At 40.0% G+C, this 23,554-nt stretch overlaps 1 protein-coding gene across 2 annotated transcripts in view; it reads right to left on the bottom strand.

Annotated features, from left to right (window-relative positions):
- Nucleotides 1–23,554, bottom strand: part of WDR44 (WD repeat domain 44) — a 103,916-nt gene that overhangs the window by 59,851 nt on the left and 20,511 nt on the right. The window contains exon 2 of one of the 2 annotated variants that reach the window (XM_066249157.1): nt 8,434–8,467. The exons of the other annotated variant lie outside the window; for it this stretch is intronic. Coding sequence (XP_066105254.1) covers nt 8,434–8,467 — 34 coding nt within the window. The remainder of the gene's footprint in view (nt 1–8,433; nt 8,468–23,554) is intronic. 2 annotated transcript variants of the gene reach the window in all.

A 23,554-nucleotide genomic window follows, 5' to 3' on the forward strand; every position in this document is an offset into this window, starting at 1 on the left:
TTAGCTGCTTCTCCTGGCCTCCTCCACGTGACCTCTTTCTGCTCTCTCCTCTAATGGTAATCTCAGGAACCGAGCTCTTTTTTCCCTTTTTATTGTATTTATATGGAAAAATAGATGTTGGCTGAACCTGCTGTGGTAATCATTTCACAATATATGTAAATCAAACCATACTTCTATACACTTTAAATTTATAGTGATATATGTCAATTATAGTTCAATAAAACTAGGAGGAAAAAAGAACAGTTAATGCACATTAGAGAAATACCTTCAACTGCCCTACGAATTAAGTATACGCATTCAATTATCCTCCAATAACTGTATATTAGCAGGAAAACCATAAGCATTATACAATCTAATTCCACGGATATTTTCCCTAAATTAACCTTGGCAAAATTACACACTAATGACTCCTGTACCTCAATTTAATTTGCTTGAGTTAATTACAAAGGTCACAGATTTACACTCTTACACTGACCAAAACTGCTGAGCAGTGATTTGACTTCTATTTTATTTGGCTTTAACAAAACTCCCTTGGATTTTGAACTTTTGAAAGCTATCAACTCCTATAAATTAAACTGTTATTAAGTCATAGTTTAAGAACTGATATGGTACCTACCAAACGATCTGATCCCTAGAGAAGGTAAATTGAAAGATTTCTTTGTAAAACTTCACTTAGTATGTCTATATTTAACATAGATACATCTATATACTGTAGATATGTATAGATACACATTGTCTATGTATATGATTCTCTCCAAGTGCTACCTACCTAAGGTCCAGCTCCTTCCCCTAGCACAGGGGTCGGAACCTTTTTGGCTGAGAGAGCCATGAACACCACATATTTTAAAATGTAATTCCATGAGAGCCATACAACGACCCGTGTACATTATGCATTATCCAATAAAAATTTGGTGTTGTCCTGGAGGACAGCTGTGATTGGCTCCAGCCACCCGCAACCATGAACATGAGCAGTAGGAAATGAATGATTGTAATACATGAGAATGTTTTATATTTTTAACATTATTACTTTTTTTAAAGATTTGTCGCCCTGGCCGGTTGGCTCAGTGGTAGAGCGTCGGCCTGGCGTGCAGAAATCCTGGGTTCGATTCCCGGCCAGGGCACACAGGGGAATCGCCCATCTGCTTCCCCACCCCTCCCCCTTTCCTTCCTCTCTGTCTCTCTCTTCCCCTCCCGCAGCTGAGGCTCCACTGGAGCAAAGATAGCCCGGGCGCTGAGGATGGCTCCTTGGCCTCTGCCCCAGGTGCTAGAGTGGCTCTGGTCGCAACAGAGCGACACCCCGGAGGGGCAGAGCATCACCCCCTGGTGGGCGTGCCGGGTGGATCCCGGTGGGGCGCATGCGGGAGTCTGTCTGACTGTCTCTCCCCGTTTCCGGCTTCAGAAAAATACAGGGAAAAAAAAAAAAAGGTTTGTCTGCGAGCCAGATGCAGCCATCAAAAGAGCCACATCTGGCTTGCGAGCCATAGGTTCCCGACCCATTCGAGCACTTCAGCTAGGCTGCGGGGATAAAGCAATGGAAGTCCTAAGATCAACTTAGCTAGGCTTGAGACAATCTTCATTTACTACCCGTTCTGCATTTTGGCTGCTACATTACTAAAGCAAAGTACCTACACTAAATCCCAGCTTCCTACCATCAGGCCATTCCTCTAACCCCCATCTATCACAATGTCAGAAACACGCTTTCTTTAAAAACAGTGGTGGATCATTCAATTGCTAGCAATTCACACCACCTCCACTTGTGTCGAATATCAAAGAGCTGCTTTCACTCTCCTTACAGTATTGAGTCATAAGATTTGAGCTTTTAATTTTAACAAGCATATCCAACAAAAGACTAACTCAGTTTTACACCATTTGTACAAAAGTGACCTATACTCAAAGAGAAAAAAACAACAGGAAACATTTTTTTTTGTGAGTGACAGAGATAGAGGGACAGATAGTTACAGACAGACAGTAAGGGAGATAGATAAGAAGCATCAATTCTTCATTGCAGCACCTTAGTTGTTCACTGACTGCTTTCTCATATGTGCCTTGACGGGGGAGGTCTACAGCAGAGCGAGTGACCTTGGGCTCAAGCCAGATGAGCCTGCAATCAAGCTGGCGACGTCGGGGATTTGAACCTGGGTCCTCTGCATTCCAGCCTGACACTCTAAGCACTGTGCCACTGCCTGGTCAGGCCAGGAAACAACTCTTAAGAGTCGTTTTGGCCCTGGCCAGTTGGCTCAGTGGTATAGCGTTGGTTCAGCGTGTGGAAGTCTGGGTTTGATTCCCAGCCAGGGCACACAGGAGAAGCGCCCATCTGCTTCTCCATCCTTCCCCCTCACCTTCCTCTCTATCTTTTCTTCCCTTCCTGCAGCCAAGGCTCCATTGGAGCAAAGTTGGCCCAGGCACTGAGGATGTCTCGGTGGCTTCTGCCTCAGGCACTAGAATGGCTCTGTTGTAATGGAGCAAAGCCCAGATGGGCAGAGCATCCCCCCTGGTGGGCATGCCGGGTGGATCCCAGTTGGGCACATGTGGGAGTTTGTCTAACACCCTGCTTCTCACTTCAGAAAAATACCCCCCCCGAAAAAAAGTTGTTTCATTCATCCATCCATTCCTATCAACACTGTCCCTTTGTTGTAGTCTTATGTCTTGACAGTATAACTGCCTCTTAATAAGTCTCTCTCTGAATTAGTCTGTTTCATCCAAATGTTCTTCCACCATTTTACCACTTATCTTTTGTTAATTCTCCAGCAAAAAACACTGAAGAGCACAACTATAAGAATATGAAAACTGATGTTTTAAATGGCTTCAAAATTTTACAGCCAAAGCTTTCATTCTGAAATTCAAGACTCATTAAGTCTGGTGTCAACGTTCTCTTCCAGTATTCTATAACTGTAATGGCTACATGGGCCACACCAGTCTTTCAATGCTCCCAGATAATTCTGTGTTTGCATATTACTTAGTTCATACTATTGCCTAACATACAATGTTTTCCCAATTTTTCTCTAGCTACCTAATCAAATCTCTCCCTATTTTCTTTTATTGAGATAGATAGATAGATAGATAGATAGATAGATAGATTTGTTGTTCCACTTATTTATTCATTGGTTGACTCTTGTATGTGCCCTGGCCAGAGAATGAACTTGCAACCATGGTGTATCAGGACAACACTCTAACCAACTGAGCTACCTGGTCAGGGCCTCTCCCAATTTTCAAAGCCAGCACAAGTTTAACCTCCTCCTTGAATCTTTTCTCTACTATTCCAAGTAACAGTGCTTTCATAGTCACCCTGCCTCTCCCTTCCTCCTCTAACACCTTGTAGCACGTGAGTTCTATTCTGTTCTGCAAACATTAATACCTCATAGGCCATTGCTTTGTATACATGTTTTTTCTGTGATATTATAAAACCATTAAATATTGGGACTACATTAAATCTTTCCTTGGATTGCTTAAGATATCAATTGATAGCCTGACCGGGCGGTGGCGCAGGGGATGGACCCATCAGACTGGGATGCGGAAAACCCAGGGTCAAGACCCCCGAGGTCACCAGCTTGAGTGAGGGCTCATCTGGTTTGAGCAAAAAGCTCACCAGCTTGAGCCCAAGCTCGCTGGCTCAAGCAAGGGATTACTTGGTCTGCTGAAGGCCTGCGGTCAAGGCACATATGGAGAGCAATCAATGAACAATTAAGGTGTTGCAATGTGCAACGAAAAACTAATGATTGATGTTTCTCATCTCTCCGTTCCTGTCTGTCTGTCCCTGTCTATCCCTCTCTCTGACTCTCTCTCTGTAAAAAAAAAAAAAAAAAAAAAAAAAAAAAAAAGAGATCAATTGATAGGCTGTTATATAAGGTCTACGGAAAGTTCTGTCCGTTTCAATCACAACAAGTTTCGACACGTAAGCACATTTATTTGGCGCATGTGTGCCTCTCTATTTTTTATCACTTTATGTATACATACTGACGTAGCAAATTAACTAAAACAAAGTTGATTCACGTTAGTCTTATGTGTGAAGTGATAGTGTACCCATGGCTACTGATAAAGTTCATTTACGCCACTGTAATTTTTACGAATTTCAACAAGGAAGAAATGCTACAGAAGCATGTCTGTCGCATCCACCATATTCTCAGGACTTAGCACCCTCCAACTATCACTTGTTTTTGTCCTTACAAAATTTTTTGAAGGGCAAAATGTTCAAAACTGAAGAAAATATCAAACAAGCAATGGTTCAATTTTTCGCATCAAAAGATAAAACATTTTTCAAAAATGGGATATACATTTTGCCCTCACGCTGGCAAGAAATCATTAATAATAATGGCAATTATATTATTTAATAAAGTTTATTGACGGTAAGAAAAATTTGTATTTTGTTTTATTCCAAAAACAAACAGAACTTTCCGGTAGACCTTATATATAATATGTACTCAACAGTCTGAGTACATCCATGCCATAGAATACTACTTTACAATGAAAAAGAACAAATCACTGACACATGCAACAACTTGAATGGATCTCAACCCTTTCAGTCAGGCTCAAAAGATCACACATACATGATTGCATTTATAGGACATTCTCAAATGACAAAATTATAGAGAAGGAAAACAGATTAGTGGATGCCTAAGGTCATGGCTGATGGGGAGGGGGAAGTGGCAGGTGTGACTTTATGAAGGGGTAGCACAAGGGAGAGCTTTGTGGTGATGAAACATCTGCACCTTAAGTATGGTGGCCGTTACACAAATCTATATATGTAATAAACTGACATAGAACTATACAGTACATTGTACCAATGTCAAATTCCTGGCTTTGATATTGTACTAAAAATAAAATATAACCACTGGGGAACTGGGTGAAGAATACACAGATTTCTCTGCACTGTCTTTGCAGCTTCCTGTGACTCTATAATTATTTCAAAATGAAAAATAAAAAAGAACAATTTCGGCCCTGGCCGGTTGGCTCAGCGGTAGAGCGTTGGCCTGGCGTGCGGGGGACCCGGATTCGATTCCCAGCCAGGGCACATAGGAGAAGCGCCCATTTGCTTCTCTACCCCCCCTCCTTCCTCTCTGTCTCTCTCTTCCCCTCCCACAGCGAGGCTCCATTGGAGCAAAGATGGCCCGGGCGCTGGGGATGGCTCCTTGGCCACTGCCCCAGGTGCTAGAGTGGCTCTGGTCGTGGCAGAGCGACGCCCCGGAGGGGCAGAGCATCGCCCCCTGGTGGGCAGAGCGTCACCCCTGGTGGGCGTGCCCGGTGGATCCCGGTCGGGCGCATGCGGGAGTCTGTCGGACTGTCTCTACCTGTTTCCAGCTTCAGAAAAATAAAAAATAATAATAATAAAAATAAAAAAGAACAATTTCTAACTTCATATTTATTTACTAAATATGTACATTGTCTGATTTTATTTAAGGAAAATCTGTAATTATTGAGATAAATTCATAAATTCCCAAAACCTATTTATTATAACCAAAAGATATCTTAGAGTTAAGTGGCTTTTAAAACCCACAGGCCTGCCTGACCAGGCAGTGGCACAGTGGATAGAGCATTGGACCGGGATGTGAAGGACCCAGGTTTGAGACCCCAAGGTCACCAGCTTGAGCATGAGCTCATCTGGTTTGAGCAAAAACTCACCAGCTTGGACCTAAGGTCGCTGGCTCGAGCAAGGGGTTACTCAGTCTGCTGTAGCCCCACAGTCAAGGCACATATGAGAAAGCAATCAATGAACAACTATGGTGTCGCAATGAAGAATTGATGCTTCTCATCTCTCCCCCTTCCTGTCTGTCCCTATCTGTCCCTCTCTCTGACTCTCTGTCTCTGTAAAAATAAATAAATAAAATAAAAAACCCACAGGCCTAATAAATAGCAACAGTCTATGGATATAGGGATTGGGAAGCTAAGGAATGGGAGGTGAGTTATATTCTCAATCATCTACTTTTGCACTGAGCAGATTTTACCCATGTCTGTGTGTGTGTGTGTGTGTATGTATGTGTTTACTCATTCATTCATTCATTCATTCATTTAGAGGAAGCGAACAAGTGAGGTACATTCCCGCATGTGCCTGGACCAGGATCAACCTGGCAACTCCATCTGGGGGTGATGCTCGAGTACCAAGTTATTTTAGGCACCTGAGGCTGATGTGCTTCAACTGAGCTACACTCTGTGCCTGGGGCCACACTGAAATCAACTGAGCCACTGGCTACAGGAAGGGAAGCGGGAGAGAGAGGGAGAGGCAGAGGTGGAGAAGCAGACGGTCACTTATCCTGTGTGCCCTGGCTGGGAATCAAACCTGGGATGTCCATGTGCCAGGCCGATGCTTTATCCACTGAGCCACCTGCCAGGGCCTTGTATACTACTTTAAATTTTTTTTTTTAATTTTTATTTATTTATTTATTCATTTTTAGAGAGGAGAGAGAGAGAGAGAGAGAGAGAGAGAGAGAGAGAAGGGGGGGAGGAGCTGGAAGCATCAACTCCCATATGTGCCTTGACCAGGCAAGCCCAGGGTTTCGAACCGGCAACCTCAGCATTTCCAGGTCGATGCTTTATCCACTGCGCCACCACAGGTCAGGCTAAAATTTGTTTTTAATAAACAGAACATAAAAGGATTTCTTTTTAGATTTTTATTCATTTTTAGAAAGAGAGGAGAGAGAGCAAGAGAGACAGAGAGAAGGGGGGAGGAGCAGGAAGCATCAACTCCCATATGTGCCTTGACCAGGCAAGCCCGGGGTTTTGAACTGGTGACCTCAGCATTCCAGGTCGACGCTTTATCCACTGTGCCACCACAGGTCAGGCTAAAAGGATTTTTATAAAAGGACTAAAGAAAGATGACATAACCTTTCTTAAGCAGTTAATTTAAGAAATAAAACGTTGTTCCTACTAGCTTTCAAGTCTCTTGTATATCCTTTTCCTTCTCATTTCCATTACATTCTTTCCCTGTTAGAAATGACTGATACTGCCTGACCAGGCGGTGGCGCAGTGGATAGAGCGTCGGACTGGGATGCGGAGGACCCAGGTTCGAGACCCGAGGTTGCCAACTTGTGCGCAGGCTCATCTGGTTAGAACAAAAACTCACCACCTTGGACCCAAGGTCGCTGGCTCGAGCAAGGGGTTACTCAGTCTGCTGTAGCTCCACAGTCAAGGCACATATGAGAAGGCATTCAATGAACAACTAAAGTGTCGCAATGCGCAACACAAAACTAATGATTGATGCTTCTCATCTCTCCGTTCCTGTCTGTCTGTCCTGTCTATCCCTCTCACTGACTCTCTCTCTGTCTCTGTAAATAAATAAATAATCTTTAAAAAAAAAAAAAAAAAAAAAAAGAAATGACTGATACTGCCTGACCTGTGGTAGCACAGTGGACAGGGCATCGACCTGGAATGCTAAGGTTGCTGGTTCTAAACCCTTGGTTTGCCCAGTCAAGGCACATACGACAAGCAACAAGCATGCAATGAACAGCTAAAGTGAAACAACTATGAATTGATACTTCTCACTCCCTCCTCCCCCACTCCTCTATAAAATCAATAAATAAAATCTTTTTAAGAAAGGAAATAACTGATATCCTAATCTTTGTGTTTATCATTCCCCTGCTATTCTTTATAGTTTGACTATGCTTGTAACTTTACTAAACAATATATTCTTTAATTGTGCATGCTTTTGTAATGAATATAAATGGAATCTTACTGCATATAATTTTCTGAGTTGTTTTTCCCCCCAGTAAATACTATGGTGCTGAAATTTATCCATGTTATTGTGTATAAATAATGAATTTCTATCTGCTACTGTAGAATATTCCATATAAATATACCAGAATTTATGAAAGAGATCAATATCCAAAGTGTCTTAAAAGAAGTTAAGGACACTTGAAATGGAAAAAATAAAGCATGTTTGAGATTAATATATATAGACATCCCTCATCCACATAAACATATACATACAAGCACATACAGTATATAACCTATTTGATATAAAATATCAAATATCAAAGAATATCTATTTGCTGATATTCCTGTACTTAAAATAGTTTGCAATATCATCATGTCTTCATACAAATTCCTTGCTTGGATACAGGACTGGGATTGATTTTTATATACAGTGATGATGCTAACATGTTCCCATTAGAAATATACAAGTGTTTTGGTAACTCCACATTTTTGTCATGCAAGTTTACTTTTTCAATTAAAACACACACACACAAGTATTTTATAGTGCTCTTGTACTCTAAAAATTATAAATCAAATAAAAATTAGTGGGAATCTAAAACATACTTATAGTCCCTGCCTTGTACCACAATATATACTTAGCTATTTCTAGAGTATCTAATCACATCTAGTAAAATACAAACAATGTTATTTAGCAAGAAATAAGCAGCAGAAAGAAAATAATTATATTTTAAAAATAAATGAAAGTGTACAAAATTTGTAGAAACATAATTATCAGAAAGCACAACTTACCTCTAATGTTGAAATTCCAACTTTTTCTGTAGACCTGTTCAGAAATAAAAGCAAGGGGACATTGAATAGAGTAGGTGAGAAGGGAAATACTTCCATACACTTTTTAAAGACGAGAACACATTTTTAAAAGAACATGCATGTATTTTGTGATTGAAAATAAGTCTCTGTGCATATAGAAAATATAGAAAACAAAAAAAGTAGAGAAGAAAATTGAAGTGACCCATAATCTTACCACATAGAGATTTGAGTATTTTTTGTCTTCCCAGAAATATAGCTATATGACATAATAATATAATAAGCATCTTTGTAAAGAAAATGTGCATTTTGGTGATACATTTCTTTATTTTTTACAGAGACAGAGTGGGATAGACAGGGACAGACAGGAATGGAGAGATGAGAAGCATCAATCATTAGTTTTTTGTTGCGCATTGCGACTTCTCAGTTGTTCATTGATTACTTTCTCACATGTGCCTTGACCGCAGGCCTTCAGCAGACCGAGTAACCCCTTGCTGGAGCCAGCGACCCTGGGTCCAAGCTGGTGAGCTTTTGCTCAAGCCAGATGAGCCCGCACTCAAGCTGGCGACCTCGGGGTCTCGAACCTGGGTCATTCCACATCTCAGTCCAACGCTCTATCCACTGCACCACCGCCTGGTCAGCCGTGGTGATACATTTCTTTAAAATAAATTTCCCCAGAAGTGGAACTGCAGGCCAAAGTTCAGCATCTTGAGAAACTTTCAAATTATCCTCCAAAAACACTGTATCAATTTACAGCCCTACTGTTCTCAGTTTATGTCTTTAATCCTCCTGCCAAAAATGAGTGTTATTTCAAAAATTTTTTTAAATCTGATAGGCAAAAGTATATCTCATGGTTGCCTTAATTTGATTCTTATGTGAATGAAAAGTTTTGTGTGTTTTTTTGGGTTTTTTTTGTATTTTTCTGAAGCTGGAAACGGGGAGAGACAGACAGACTCCCGCATGCGCCCGACAGGGATCCACCCGGCACGCCCACCAGAGGGCGATGCTCTGCCCCTCCGCGGGGGGGGGGGGGGAGGGGGTGTCGCACTGCCGTGACCAGAGCCACTCTAGCGCCCGGGGCAGAGGCTGAGGAGCCATCCCCAGCGCCCGGGCCATCTCTGCTCCAGTGGAGCCTTGGCTGCGGGAGGGGAAGAGAGAGACAGAGAGGAAGGAGGGGGGGGTGGAGAAGCAAATGGGCGCTTCTCTTATGTGCCCTGGCCGGGAATCGAACCCGGGTCCCCCGCACGCCACGCCGACGCTCTACCGCTGAGCCAACCAGCCAGGGCCTGAATGAAAAGTTTTATGTGCATTAGATATATACAGTGCTTTTGAAAAGAATAACCCAATTTTTTTCACAGCTCATTCTTCTACTGGAGCAAAACATTATTCAAAAGCACAAACTATTCTAGATACAGTAATTTAAAAAAGTAACTCTTCACCAATTATTTTCATACACCCTGGCCACATTTTTCTTCAGATAAGAACAGTTTGATATCCACTACAAGGCAAAATAGAGAGACATACCCTTATAATCACTTAGTATATTTTAGGGTTATGTAGTAAGAAACACTATTAAGTGATTGACATTAATATGCCAGTCTTAGAGATTTTTTGTAAAATGCAGTGATCACAGATGATACAACTCTGTGTTGAATGGCACCTTCAAGATCATCTCATTATACAGCTTCTGTTTACACATAGAAAATCTGAAGTGCCAAGAGACGGATTGACTTTTCCCAAAGTGACATATTTAGGGGCAGAACCAAGAAAAGCATCAAGTCCTACTACCATGCTCTTCACATGCCAAACTGACTAATCCATACTTGACAGAAGAATGTCTGATTAAAAAAATAAAGAAATACGTTTGATATTTGGCAGAAAACCAACTCCTTTATTCAAAAACCACTTATGGAACACCTACTGTGTACCATGGACTAGAGATGTGAAGGAATAAGACACAATTCTAGTTTACGGGGTTCTAAAGGCTTGTTTTAAAAAGGTAGTTGAATAGCCCCAGAGGGGCAAAGCATCGCCCCCTGGTGGGCATGCCAAGTGGATCCCGGTCAGGCGCATGTGGGAGTCTGTCTGACTGCCTCCCTGTTTCCAGCTTTGGAAAAATGAAAAAAAAAGAAAAAAAAAAAAGGTAGTTGAATAAAATGCTGTCTGCCCATTTTATTGCAGGGTCTGGCCAATATAATTTTATATTAACAAAGGAGGTTTTCCAGAATTGAAAATTCTTATATCCCCAATTACTTAGTATCTCTAGCAAACCTATACTGGTATGTAACAAAATCATGTTCATCTAGCTGATTAGAACCAAGGATATTCAGAATTTAAAAAGAAATCCACACAAAGGACATCTACAATAATACAAGTGCAATGAAAACAACAAAAAAAATAAGAAAACCAAAAACCTCAAAGCTCAAACTTCCATATAGCACTCATTTTAAATGCCAATGGAGGAGGGGATCAATTGCCATAGATGCAGAGTGGTAAGAGGAAATAAGATTTAAAATAAATCTAGGCCTAATACGAGGTAAAGAAGGGAAGAAAAAGGCCTGACCTGTGGTGGCGCAGTGGATAAAGCGTTGACCTGGAAATGCTGAGGTCGCCGGTTCAAAACCCTGGGCTTGCCTGGTCAAAGCACATATGGGAGTTGATGCTTCCTGCTCCTCCCTCCCCCTTCTCTCTCTCTCTCTCTCTCTCTCTCAAACTTAATAAAAAAAAAGAAGGGAAGAAAAGCCTGACGGCGTTGGCACAGTGAATAGAGTGTCGGACTGGGATGCGGAGGACCCAGGTTCAAGACCCCGAGGTAGCCAGCTTGACTGCGGGCTCATCTGGTCTGAGCAAGGCTCACCAGCTTGGACCCAAGGTCTCTGGCTTGAGCAAGGAGTTACTCAGTCTGCTGAAGGCCCGTGGTCAAGGCACGTATGAGAAAGCAGTCAATGAACAACTAAGGTGTCGCAACGAAAAAGTGATGACTGATGCTTCTTATCTCTCTCCGTTCTTGTCTGTCTGTCCCTGTCTATCCCTCTCTCTGTCTCTCTGACTCTCTGTCTCTGTTAAAAAAAAAGAAGGGAAGAAAAGAAATTCTGCCTTCCTTATATCCCTCATTTTGAGAACTCTGACTAGGTTTTAGCTGTTTGTCCAAACAAACAAACAAACAAAAAACAGAATAGGGAGCTACATTTATCTTTTTGTACGTAACTGGTTCCATAAAGAGCACTTTCTGGTTGTGGATTCACAGGATTTAAGTTATGAACTAATTGTTGAGACACATAGAAATATTCCAGATCAGTTCTGGCGGAGCTTTACATATGGCTGCGTGCAAACTATTACAAAGACTAATTCATTATTTCCTTTTGAGAGACAAGGGCGCATAGTGAAAACAGCACGGGGTTTCGAGCACAGGAACTTTGCTTGAATATTGTTTCTACCACTTACCCTCTGTGTGATCTTGACCAAATTAATTTTTCTAGGCCTCAGTGCCCTCCTTTGTAAAAGGGAGTACAACCACCTACTTCACAGGACTACTGCCAGGACTGAGTGACAGAGTACACGGGGCACACATAATAGGTGGTGGCTTCTACGTAGCTTTGAATTGCTCCATTGAAACTCAAACGATGAACTAAGTTTCTCCGAGGTACTTTTTGACAGTTTGTCAGTAGTGGGGAGCCAGAGATCAATTTCTGGAACACAGAAAAGATACCCTAATACCTGTCAAGCTCCAGCTGACTTAACAACAGGATACTGGAAAAAGCCAGATTATATTGAGCTGGTGATTAACATGAGAGCCTGCTTGCATTTGGTGATATAATTAAACAAAACTAATTACATAAGACACTCATGTTTGAAACATATTTTAAATGTTACAGAACTGTTAATCACTTGATAGGCAGTAAAACATTTCAGACCAGTATAGCTTCTTCCCATCTAAAGAAGCCTAAAATCCTAAAATTGTCTCTAAAAGGATAATCTGTAAGACCAGAATTTTTTGGACACACTTTTCATCCATTAATAGAATATTAGCATCTAGTAAAAAGTACAAACATGTTTATAAAATGCAAAGTTGGCTAAAATAATTTGTACCATGTGCAAAGATCAGAAAAGACCAATTCATCTCACAGAAGAAATGGTAAATTGTTATTTAGTATTCGCAGAGGAAGCACTCCCACAAAGGCCTTGTAGTAATAAAGCAATGGCCAGCATTTATTAGTCAGGTTTCAAACAATGTGCTAAGACTTTGACTCGTTTTAGCTTTAGTCCTCACAACTTTCCTATGAGATAGTTACAGTACCTTCCCTGTTTTACACAATGAAAAACTGAGGCACGGGTCAGACTAGATAATTTAAATGGTACTGCTAGTAAACAGTAGGGCTAGGATTTGATCTCAGGCAGTCAGACCCTAGGGCCCGCTCTCTCAAGTACTTTGCAATATTAATATTGCCTCCTTGCTGGGTAAGGCCTTAAAAGGTGATGATTATGAAAATATTCAAAGTGCTGTTATGAATCAGCATCAAAGTAAGGGCAATTAGCGCTGCTTCTTGGGTTGGACTAAACTGATTAAGTCAAAGACTCTGAATCCTGATCTGCCTTTAACAACTATAATTAACGCTTAATGGTTTGGCACTGCTAGGGAATAGAATAATGAAATGCTCCATAAATCAAATTTCCCGAGGTGAAACTGCTCTTTGAGTGCCAAACTTCTGAAAGAATTCTAATTATTTTTGAATTTCAAATTTCAAAAGCAGCTTGTAAATAAGTACCTTACAGGCGAAGCCTTGCTGTTCACTATTCTTTTCCCAGAAAATTCTTTCTTAAATGAAGGTTATACAATTTTTGCTTTCCTACTGACTCAGAGTAATTATCATGCCCAAATACTACACTATATTTTAATACTCCAACAATCTCCTGGCACCCTCGGGTGCAGGTGATTTACTTGGCTTCACAATGCAGAACCCTTGGCTACTGTGCTTGGAATGCCTGTTCTGCAGTTTTACATCTCCTTCCGCTATTTGTGGTCACTTCTTACAACTAGCCATGCCCATGCTTTTAAAAGCTTTGCTCCCCTCCAGCCCCCACACTTCTAATTTTTGCTTCTGATCTGCATTGAACTGGGAAACCAGGTTTTTTGTTTGTTTGTTTACGTGAGAGGAAGGGAGATAGTGAGACAGACTCGTGCATGTGCCCTGACCAGGATCCACCCAGCAACCCTGTCTGGAGCCGATGCTCGAATCTACTGAGCTATCCTCAGCACCTGAGGCTGATGCTTGGACCAACCAAGCCACTGGCTGCAGGAGGGGAAGAGGCAGAGAAGGGGTAAAGGAAGTGGGAGAGAGGCAGATGGTCGCTTCTACTGTGCCGTGACCAGAAATTGAACCCAGGATGTTCATACTTCAGGCTGATGCTCTTTCCACTGAGCCAAACTGGCCAATGGGTAAGCCAGGTTTTTCAAAATCAATTGCTGACCTGTGGTGGCGCAGTAAAGTGTCAACCCGGAACAACTGAAGTCATCAGTTCTAAACCCTGGGCTTGCCTGGTCAAGGTACATATGTGAGTTAATGCTTCCTGCTCCTCCCCCCATCTCTCTCTCTCTCCTCTCTCTCTCCAAATGAATAAACAAAATCTAAAAACTATTTTTAGATGGAATTGCAAAGGAGACTAAACTATGGGTGGTGAACACATAATAAAATAAACAGATGATGCATTATAGAACTCTACACTTGAAACCTATTTAAAATAACCAACGTAACCACAATAAATTCAACAAAATATATTTAAAAATAAATATCTTTCTAGAAAAAAAAAGTGGAATTATATGGTAAAGAACCCATAGATTCTGAGTGTGGCTTTCCCCATGAGAAATTTTGTTCCAGTTAGCTGTGTGCTCATTGATTGCTTCTTGGATGTGCCCTGGTGATTGGAGTTCAAACCCATGACTTCTGGAGTGCTAGGTTGTCATGAGAAATTTTGTACATGACTTTATGGCACTTTTTATTTTCCAGAGGATATTTTCAGTAATTACTTTTTATTTGCAGTTTTATCAGAGAATCATTATTACCAAAGAAGTAGCCACCAAACAAGTGGGCTGTCACTAATATTTGGTATCCCTAATCACACTCAACTCCTCTCAAACTTCAAAGCATAGATAATAACATTATATATTTCAGAGTGACCATCTGCCTAAAGAAAACAATTAGAGTCACCTGACCAGGCAGTGGTGCAGTGGATGGAGCACTGGCCTGGGACGCTGAGGACCCAGGTTCAAAACCCCGAGGTTGCTGGCTTGAGTGTGGGATCATAGACATAACACTGTGGTCGCTGGCTTGAGCAAGGGCTTATTTGGCTCAGTTGGAGTCCCTCAGTCAGAGTGTATATGAGAAGCAATCAATAAAAAACTAAGGTGCCACAAAGAAGAATTGATGTCTCTCATCTCTCTCCCTTCCTGTCTGTCCCACCCCCTCAAAAAAAAAATCAAAAAAACAATTACAGTCATGCATTGCCTAACGCTGTTTCCATCAATGAGTATCTGAATACAGGACAATGGTCCCATAAGATTGTAACGGAGCTGAAAATTTCCTACTGTAAGAGACTACGCAATACATTGCATGACTCACGTTTGTGTGATACTGGTGTAAACAAACCTACTACGCTGCCAGTCATATAAAAGTACAGCACACATAATTATGTACAGTACCTAATACTTTATACTGATAATAACTATGTTGCTGGTTTATGCTATTTACTCTACTATACATGTTACTGTTCTTAGAGTATACTCTTTATACTTATAAAAAAAAGTTTGTGCTGGCCCTGGCTGGTTAGCTCAGTCAGTTAAGAACATCGTCCTGAAACAACAAGTTCATGGGTTTGATCCCCAGTCAGGGCAAACATGGAAGAAACCAAAAAATCCACAACTGAATGGAACAATAAATAAATGCTTCTCTCTCCCCCTTCCTCTGTATTTCTAAGAATCAATAAAAATTAAGCCCTGGCTGGACAGCTCAGTTGGTTGGAGCATCCTCCCAGAGTGCTGATGTTGCAGGTTCAACTCCCTGGTCAGGGCACATCCAGGAGCGGCTCTACATTCCTGTCACTCTCTCTTTCTCTCTCTCTGCCTTTATCAAAAAGAAAAAAAAAAGAGAACAAAAACGTTTGCTGTTAAACAGCATGCCTTATTACACTGGCATCAGCCTCTTACATCTTGTGTTTTTCTGCATCTCTTGATTGCATCATTTTCTTTTATGTTTGATTTAATCTCGTGTTGTTCTGTACAATGACACGCTGCCCAGGCTGGTAGCCCAGGAGCAATAGGCTACACCATAGAGCCTGGGTGTGTAGGAGGCTAGACCATCTGGGTTTGTGTAAGTGCGCTCTATGGTGTTCACACAATGATGAAACTGCTTGACATTGCATTTCTCAGAACATATTCTTGTTGGTTATAATATAGTTATTGGCTATATTCATGTTCGAGTTTGGGGACTGAAGAAATAGGAGACAAGAAGTCAAAATTAAGTTCTGATCATGGCTTTCCCAATCAACTATCTGCAAGACCTGTAAGTGAGAGTTTTTAAGAGTTTCTGTAATTTTAGAAAATTTTATTTTAAGGCCTTTCATTAGTTTGGGAGTGAAGATGTAATTTACACCATGATTAACAATCTAAATATTCTACCCTGATTTCTCCTAAAAATATAGACATAATCCAACACACACACACACACACACACACACACACACACACACCCAGAAATGTCCAGTAATGCTTTGATACATCTAGTTAACTAGAAAAATATTCCTTCAAAATCTTCTGTAGATACTAAACTGAGCAAATTAGGGTTTGCCTATTTACAGGTTAAGGTGAGTAATTTTTCCATGAAAAAGGCCAAATGTTTACTTAAAATAACTTTTGGTACCCTTACACAAGTGAGAAATCTTTAATTATTGGTGGTATTTCCTACTTTAAATGAAACCTAACAAAAATGACAACTTCCAAATTCATTTACCCATTTCAAAAGTTTTTATCATAGAGTATTTTAAAAGCAAATATTTCAGACACATTTAAATATCTGATAACCAAAATGTTTAATTTAAATAATAAATGTGCCTGACCAGGCGGTGGTGCAGTGGATGGAGTGTTGGACTGGGATGCAGAAGACCCAGGTTCGAGACCCCGAGGTCGCCAGCTTGAGCGCGGGCTCATCTGGTTTGAGCAAAAATTCAGCAGCCTGGACCCAAGGTCGCTGGCTCGAGCAAGGGGTTGCTCGGTCTGCTGAAGGCTCACGGTCAAGGCACGTATGAGAGAGCAATCAATGAACAACTAAGGTGTCGCAATGCGCAGCAAAAAACTGATGATTGATGCTTCTCATCTCTCCATTCCTGTCTGTCTGTCCCTGTCTATCCCTCACTCTGACTCTTTCTCTGTCTCTGTAAAAAATAATAATAATAAATGTGCTTTGTACAAAGTTTAACCATATTTTTAACTTTAAAGGGCAAAGCTTCCTTTATTACCTAACAGCATAAAAAAATTCAATATATTAAAACTAATTAAAAACATAGCAAATCTTTTATTTTTGCAGCATATCATTGATGTACTGTTAAATTTAAACACAAAAATAAGCAATTTCTGAAATAGTTTCAAAATAAAGTCTACTTTAAACAAGTATTGTTTTTTTACCTGATCTGTAGTGGCACAGTGGACAAAGCATCAACCTGGAATGCTGAGGTTGCCGGTTCGAGGCCCCAGACATGCCTAGTCAAGGCACATGTGAGAAGCAACTGTGAGTTGCTTCCCACACCTCTCCCTTGCCTTCCTCTCTCTCTCCCCTCTCTCTAAATAAAATCTTTAAAAAATTTAAACAAGTGTTGTTTTAAAAAAAAACCCATATGGTTTATACCATTATATGTATAGATCAAATATTAAATTATTTTTAGTGTCGCTTCCACATAGGTTTTGAATAGAAAAGCAATTTTCAGATTTGTACTTTGGCAACTTTCAACAGAGATAGAATATTTTAATTCATTATATCCTGTTTACTGTAACATAATTATTCCCTCGCTGGCCTGGATAGAGTGTCATCTTGGAACACTGCGGTCATGGGTTTGATCCCGGTCAGGGCACACACGAGAAGCAATTAAGCAGAACAGAGAGTTGATGCTTCTTTCTCTGTCTCTCCCTCCCACCCCACCCTTCAAATCAATGAAAAAAAATTTTAATTAGTTTCACACACTATATTGAATTAATATTAAAAAAACTCATGTTTGAATATAAAATATGTATGACAGATGCATTTTCCAGTCCCTATCTCTTTAGCATTTCAAATTACAGAAATTTTCCTTTCCCTTTTGCAACTAGATATTTGTGTTTAATACCAAGGCATTTTAATATTTGCACAACAGTCATTATTTTAAAATTTTTACATGTCTTCAAAATGCCGCTTTGGTGATTCTGCAGCACAATATAGGAATTATTTTTCTTCTATAAACCCTGACCTGATCCAGTAACGACCTTCAGATACCTGAGGCAAAACTTCATTGGAATAATAAGGTCATTACTCCCAAAGGCAGGTGCTTAGTCACTGGGATTTGGATCTGATGACAATAACTGCAACTTACCCAAAAGTTGCCAACTAACTTTCCATAGAAAGCAAAATATCAAATCCTTTACAAACTGACATAATACTGCAATCAAGACTGAACAGTGAAAAGTACAAATATGCAAGCAACACATCTTATTAACCCTCTTAGACAGTTTGACTTTGGAACTTGCTAAACCCGACTCTCTAATTTAGTAATGTTGAGAACAGTATTTATTAACTTAATGCAAAAATCAACCCAATAGAAAATGCATAGCAGCAGGCCATTTTTAAAGAGATTTGGACACAACATAACTCTAGATTTTCTGTCACAGGTGTTAGAAGTGAACACACTACGTACTGATGTTACCTAGGGTTAAAGATATTCAGTAATCCTTCCCAAAATCCTAAACGGATTTGAAAAAATCAGTCAGCAGGGAAAACAGTTTTATTTTATTGCTTTTAGAGGTTGAAGGAAACTTAAGAATCATTTAAACCAGGGGTTGGGAACCTGTGGCTTACGAGCCAGATGTGGCTCTTTTGATGGCTGCATCTGGCTCACAGACAAATCTTTAATAATAAAAAAAAATGTTAAAAATATAAAACATTCTCGTGCATTACAATCCATTCATTTCCTACCGCTCATGTTCATGGTTGTGGGTGGCTGGAGCCAATCACAGCTGCCCTCCTGGAAAACACCAAATTTTTATTGGATAATGCGTCAAGTACACGGGTCGTTGTATGGCTCTCATGGAATTACATTTTAAAATACGTGGTGTTATGGAATACTACTCAGTCATAAGAAATGATGACATCGGAACATTTACAGCAAAATGGTGAGATCTTGATAACATGATACGAAGCAAAATAAGTAAATCAGAAAAAAACAGGAACTGTATTATTCCATACGTAGGTGGGACTTAATAGTGAAACTAAGAGACATTGATAAGAGTATGGTGGTTACGGGGGGGGGAGGGGGGAATGGGAGAGGGATAGGGGGTGGGGAGGGACACAAAGAACACAAGATAGAAGGTGACAGAGGACAATCTGATTTTGGGTGGTGGGTATGCAACATAATTGAACGACAAGATAACCTGGACTTGTTATCTTTGAATATATGTATCCTGATTTATTGATGTCACCCCATTAAAAAAATAAAATTATTATAAAAAAAAATACATGGTGTTCATGGCTCTCTCAGCCAAAGAGGTTCTCGACCTCTGATTTAAACCAACTATATCATTTCACATGTGAAGAAAATAAGTCCAAGAAAGGTGAAATGAATTCATTCATTTAACATTTACCCACTGCTTACCACGTACCAGCACAGCGCTAGGTAGGCACTGGGTATAAAGCAGTAAGTAAACAAAGCAGAAGTGATTCCTGACCTGTTAGAACTTATTCTAAAATCAAAGGTGGAGTTAGGACTAGGACCCAGGTCTCCTTGCTGATTCTAACAACTTATGCAGCCTGTCGATTTATCCTAATAATTCTAATATCCCTCATGGTCCCACTTGGGTAGGTAGCCAGAAGTGAAACTGGCTATCAATTAAAGCCTCGATTATCTAGAAATCAAATTTCCCAGAGGAGGCTGAAGGGTCCCAGAGACTGAAAGGGCAACTTGACATTCAATCTATAAGAAAAGGGCTTTAATGTAGCTATTGAGTAAAAGAGCATGAGCGGGAATCAGGTCTGAGGTTTAGTCCCGAACCTGCCAATAACAATGAAAATGACTATTAAAAATACTTTGGGGTATTTTTACAACTTTTAATTAATGGCTATTTCAAACATATACAAAATTAAGATAATAACATTATGAACCCACATGTACAACATATGAACTATGTTCAATAATGATCAATATCAATACTTCTCCCTTCACTCCCTTGCCAGATTATTTTGAAGCAAATCCCAGAAATTATTTGATTTTACCCATAAGATTTCATTACGTATCTTTAAAAGATTTCTCTTTAAGGCATAACCACAGTACTATTATCATGTTTAACTCCTTACTATATACAGTTAACATTTCCTGGATTATCTCAATTATTTTTTCAGTTGGCTCATTTCAATCAATATCCAAAAAAGGTCCATATTAGTTGATTTGTCTCTTTCAGTCTGTAGATTCCCCTTGATCTTTTATTTCTAGCAGCTCATGTGTTGAGGAACTAGGTTGTTTATCCTGAAGATTTTTGGGGCAGGGAAATTATTCTGAATGATTCTAAAATGATGGATATATGTCATTATACATTTGTCCAAACACGTCATTATATATATATATTTGTCCAAATCCATAGAATATACATCAAGCAGAGGTGTATTTAACGGTGGGCGCACCAGGTGCGTGCCCTGGGCCCCAACTTCTGAAGGGCCCCGCAAAACCCCAACTTTACGCTTTTTTCTAATGTAATGGGCTGAATATTTTCTTCCACACCAGGGGCCTCAACAGATCTTAATATGCCTCTAACATCAAGAGTAAACCCTAAACTATGGACTTTGGGTGATTGACATGTCAATGTTGCTTCATCAAGTATAACAAATGTACCACTCTGGTGGGGGATGTTGACAATGGAGGAGACTGCATGTGGGGAGGGGAAGGGGTACATGGGAAATCTCTGTACTTTCCTTTAAATTTTGCTGTAAGCCTAAAACTGCTCTGAAAAGTAGTCTTAAAACACACAGAGAGAAAATAGTTTGTTCATACTGTGGAATTTCTCATAGTCTGAATTATGTTTATTGCATCTCCACGGTGACATGTCATAAGTATTTTAAATGAAAACACACAGAAAATATCAGAGGGATGAAATGGGCATATATCCAAGGAAAACTGCAAACACCTAGGAGAACATTATCAGGAAGACTGGTCTCAGAATGTGGTAGTATTTAAAAAAAAATTACTAGCGACAAAGCTTTTCAAAAATTTCAATATATTTTATATATTAAGAACAAAATCAAGAAAAAGAATGTATAGTTAAGCTTATATGTGGATAAATAGTATAATGCAAAAGGTTACTTCAATTATTTTTCTTCCAATTATGGTTATTATTATCAGTCAAACCAGACAGGGAAAAATAAAGTGTAAGAATGAGGTAACTGAATCCCAACTCATATCAAGGAGATAAAAGTACCTCACTAATCTAAATGAGTTCAGTTCTCCTGTCATAGACAAATTTTATCCCAACATACTTTGAGAATTGTACAACTCAATCCCAGTGGAAAACCTTTCAAGCATCAGGGAAGATGGAAGAGGATGATAAGTAAAACACTCTAATAATCAACACTGGAAAGCAGGGAGATGCTACAAACTATAAACAGATTCACTTGATGTCAATCTCAAGCAGAATTCTTAAATACATTGTTAAATAGTTTTAAGGGCCTGAGTTGTGGGGGAAAGATACTCATTAAGAATGAGTAAGCATTCACAGAGTGCAAATCATGTGAGATTAAATAACTTCCTTTCTTGATAGGGTTACTGATGTAGACTATACAGGGTGGGGCAAATGCAGGCTTATGGTTGTTCATATGGAAAATAATTCAATAATAAAAAATACAAGAATAAATTATGTGTTTCGCATACTCACAACTATAACATTACTTTTTTTCCCCTATCCTGTATTGTACACAAGCAAAAAAAATAATTCTAGATTTAAGTACTAAATTTTATAATTCTCTCAAAGAAATCCTTTTAGACAACAAAGAGATGTAGACTCAAACACACTTAGGTGGCTTTGCAACTGATGCAAGAACATTATCCATGGCCTGACCTGTGGTGGCACAGTGGATAAAGCGTCGACCTAGAAATGCTGAGGTCCCCGGTTCGAAACCCTGGGCTTGCCTGGTCAAGGCACATATGGGAGTTGATGCTTCCAGCTCCTCCCCCTTCTCTCTCTCTGTCTCTCCTCTCTCTCTGTCTCTCTCTCTCTCTCTCTCTCTCTCTCTGTCTCTCTCTCTCCTCTCTAAAATGAATAAATAAATAAATAAAATTTAAAAAGAAAAAAGAACATTATCCATGGTGTGATGAATAACAGCTCAAAGAAAAACCAGAAGGAAATATCAAATAATTTCTCTTGTACTCTACCCTATCTGATGTTTTTACTAGTGTCTTGAATGAGGACAATGATAGAATAGCTACTGAACTTGCAGATGACACAAAAATTGGAATGGGAAACACAAAGTTGAGATAGAGGGGTAGGGATGGGGTACACTGCCTGACGGGATCCAGAAATATTTCATAAGGTAAGAACACTGGGTCAAATCTTAACAGAAGGCGATGTAGTAGGGTAAATGTAAAGTGCATGATTGGGGAGATAATGTCTTAACAGCAAATGCTGTGAAAACATTTAGGTATTTTTGTTAGTTGCGGAGAGTAAAAGCTTGTGAAATGGCTGTCAAGAGAGGTACTGTGGTCTTAAGCTGAATTAACAGAACTCCTTTGTCCAGGGAAAGGGGACTGGTAAATTCTACAATATGTAAGAGCACACTTAAGAATACTGTGTGTGTGTGTGTGTGGGGGGGGGAGAGAGAGAGAGAGAGAGAGAGAGAGAGAGAGAGAGAGAGAGAGAGAATGAATGAGAGAATACTGTGTAACACTGGCATACCACATTTTACAAGGAACACTGATAAAATAGAACATATTTGAAAGAGAGAAACCAATTTTGTGAATGTTCTAGAAACTGAGAAGAGAATATAAAGAACTCAAGAGGCCAATCTGGATAAGAAAAGGAAAAAATGAATGCCTAGACTTTCTGAATTTTGGATTTATTTTGGAAAGTACAGGCAGTGAAACTTTGCTTATCCACTAATTTTCTTATTGAAGCCTAGTTTTAATTTAACTTTTAAACTATTATCTCATATTTTATTTGCACAAAAGAGCACAAGTGTGATTCTAAAACATAAATAAAATTAACTGTGACTCGTCATGTTACCTGAGAACGAGAACAGCATCAAGAGCAGTGCAGCTACTGGGTTCTCTCTATTCTATCTGCTGCTTTTTTCTTAGAGGGACTCACTAGCCCAGATTAGATTTATTGTTCCTTTAGGTTTCTTTTTAAAATGTAATATATCCCACCTGACCAGGTGGTGGCGCAGTAAATAGAGAGTATTGGACTGGGATGCAGAGGACCCAGGTTTGAAACCCCAAGATCGCTGGCTTGAGTATGGGCTCACCAGCTTGAGCGTGGGGTTGTGGATATGACACCATGGTCCCTGGCTTGAGCAAGGGGTCACTTGCTCTGCTGTAGCCCCACCCCTACCCTCCGCCCCATCAAGGTACAAATAAGAAAGCAATCCATGAAGAACTAAGGTTCTGCAATGAAGAAGTGATGCTGGCCTGACCTGTGGTGGTGCAGTGGATAAAGCGTCGACCTGGAAATGCTGAGGTCGCCGGTTCGAAACCCTGGGCTTGCCTGGTCAAGGCACATATGGGAGTTGATGCTTCCAGCTCCCCCCCCTTCTCTCTCTCTGTCTCTCCCTCTTCTCTCTAAAATAAATAAAACTTTAAAAGAAAAAAAAAGTGATGCTTCTCATTTCTCTCC

This window comes from Saccopteryx bilineata, chromosome X (genome assembly GCF_036850765.1).
Source record: "Saccopteryx bilineata isolate mSacBil1 chromosome X, mSacBil1_pri_phased_curated, whole genome shotgun sequence".
NCBI lineage: Eukaryota > Metazoa > Chordata > Mammalia > Chiroptera > Emballonuridae > Saccopteryx > Saccopteryx bilineata.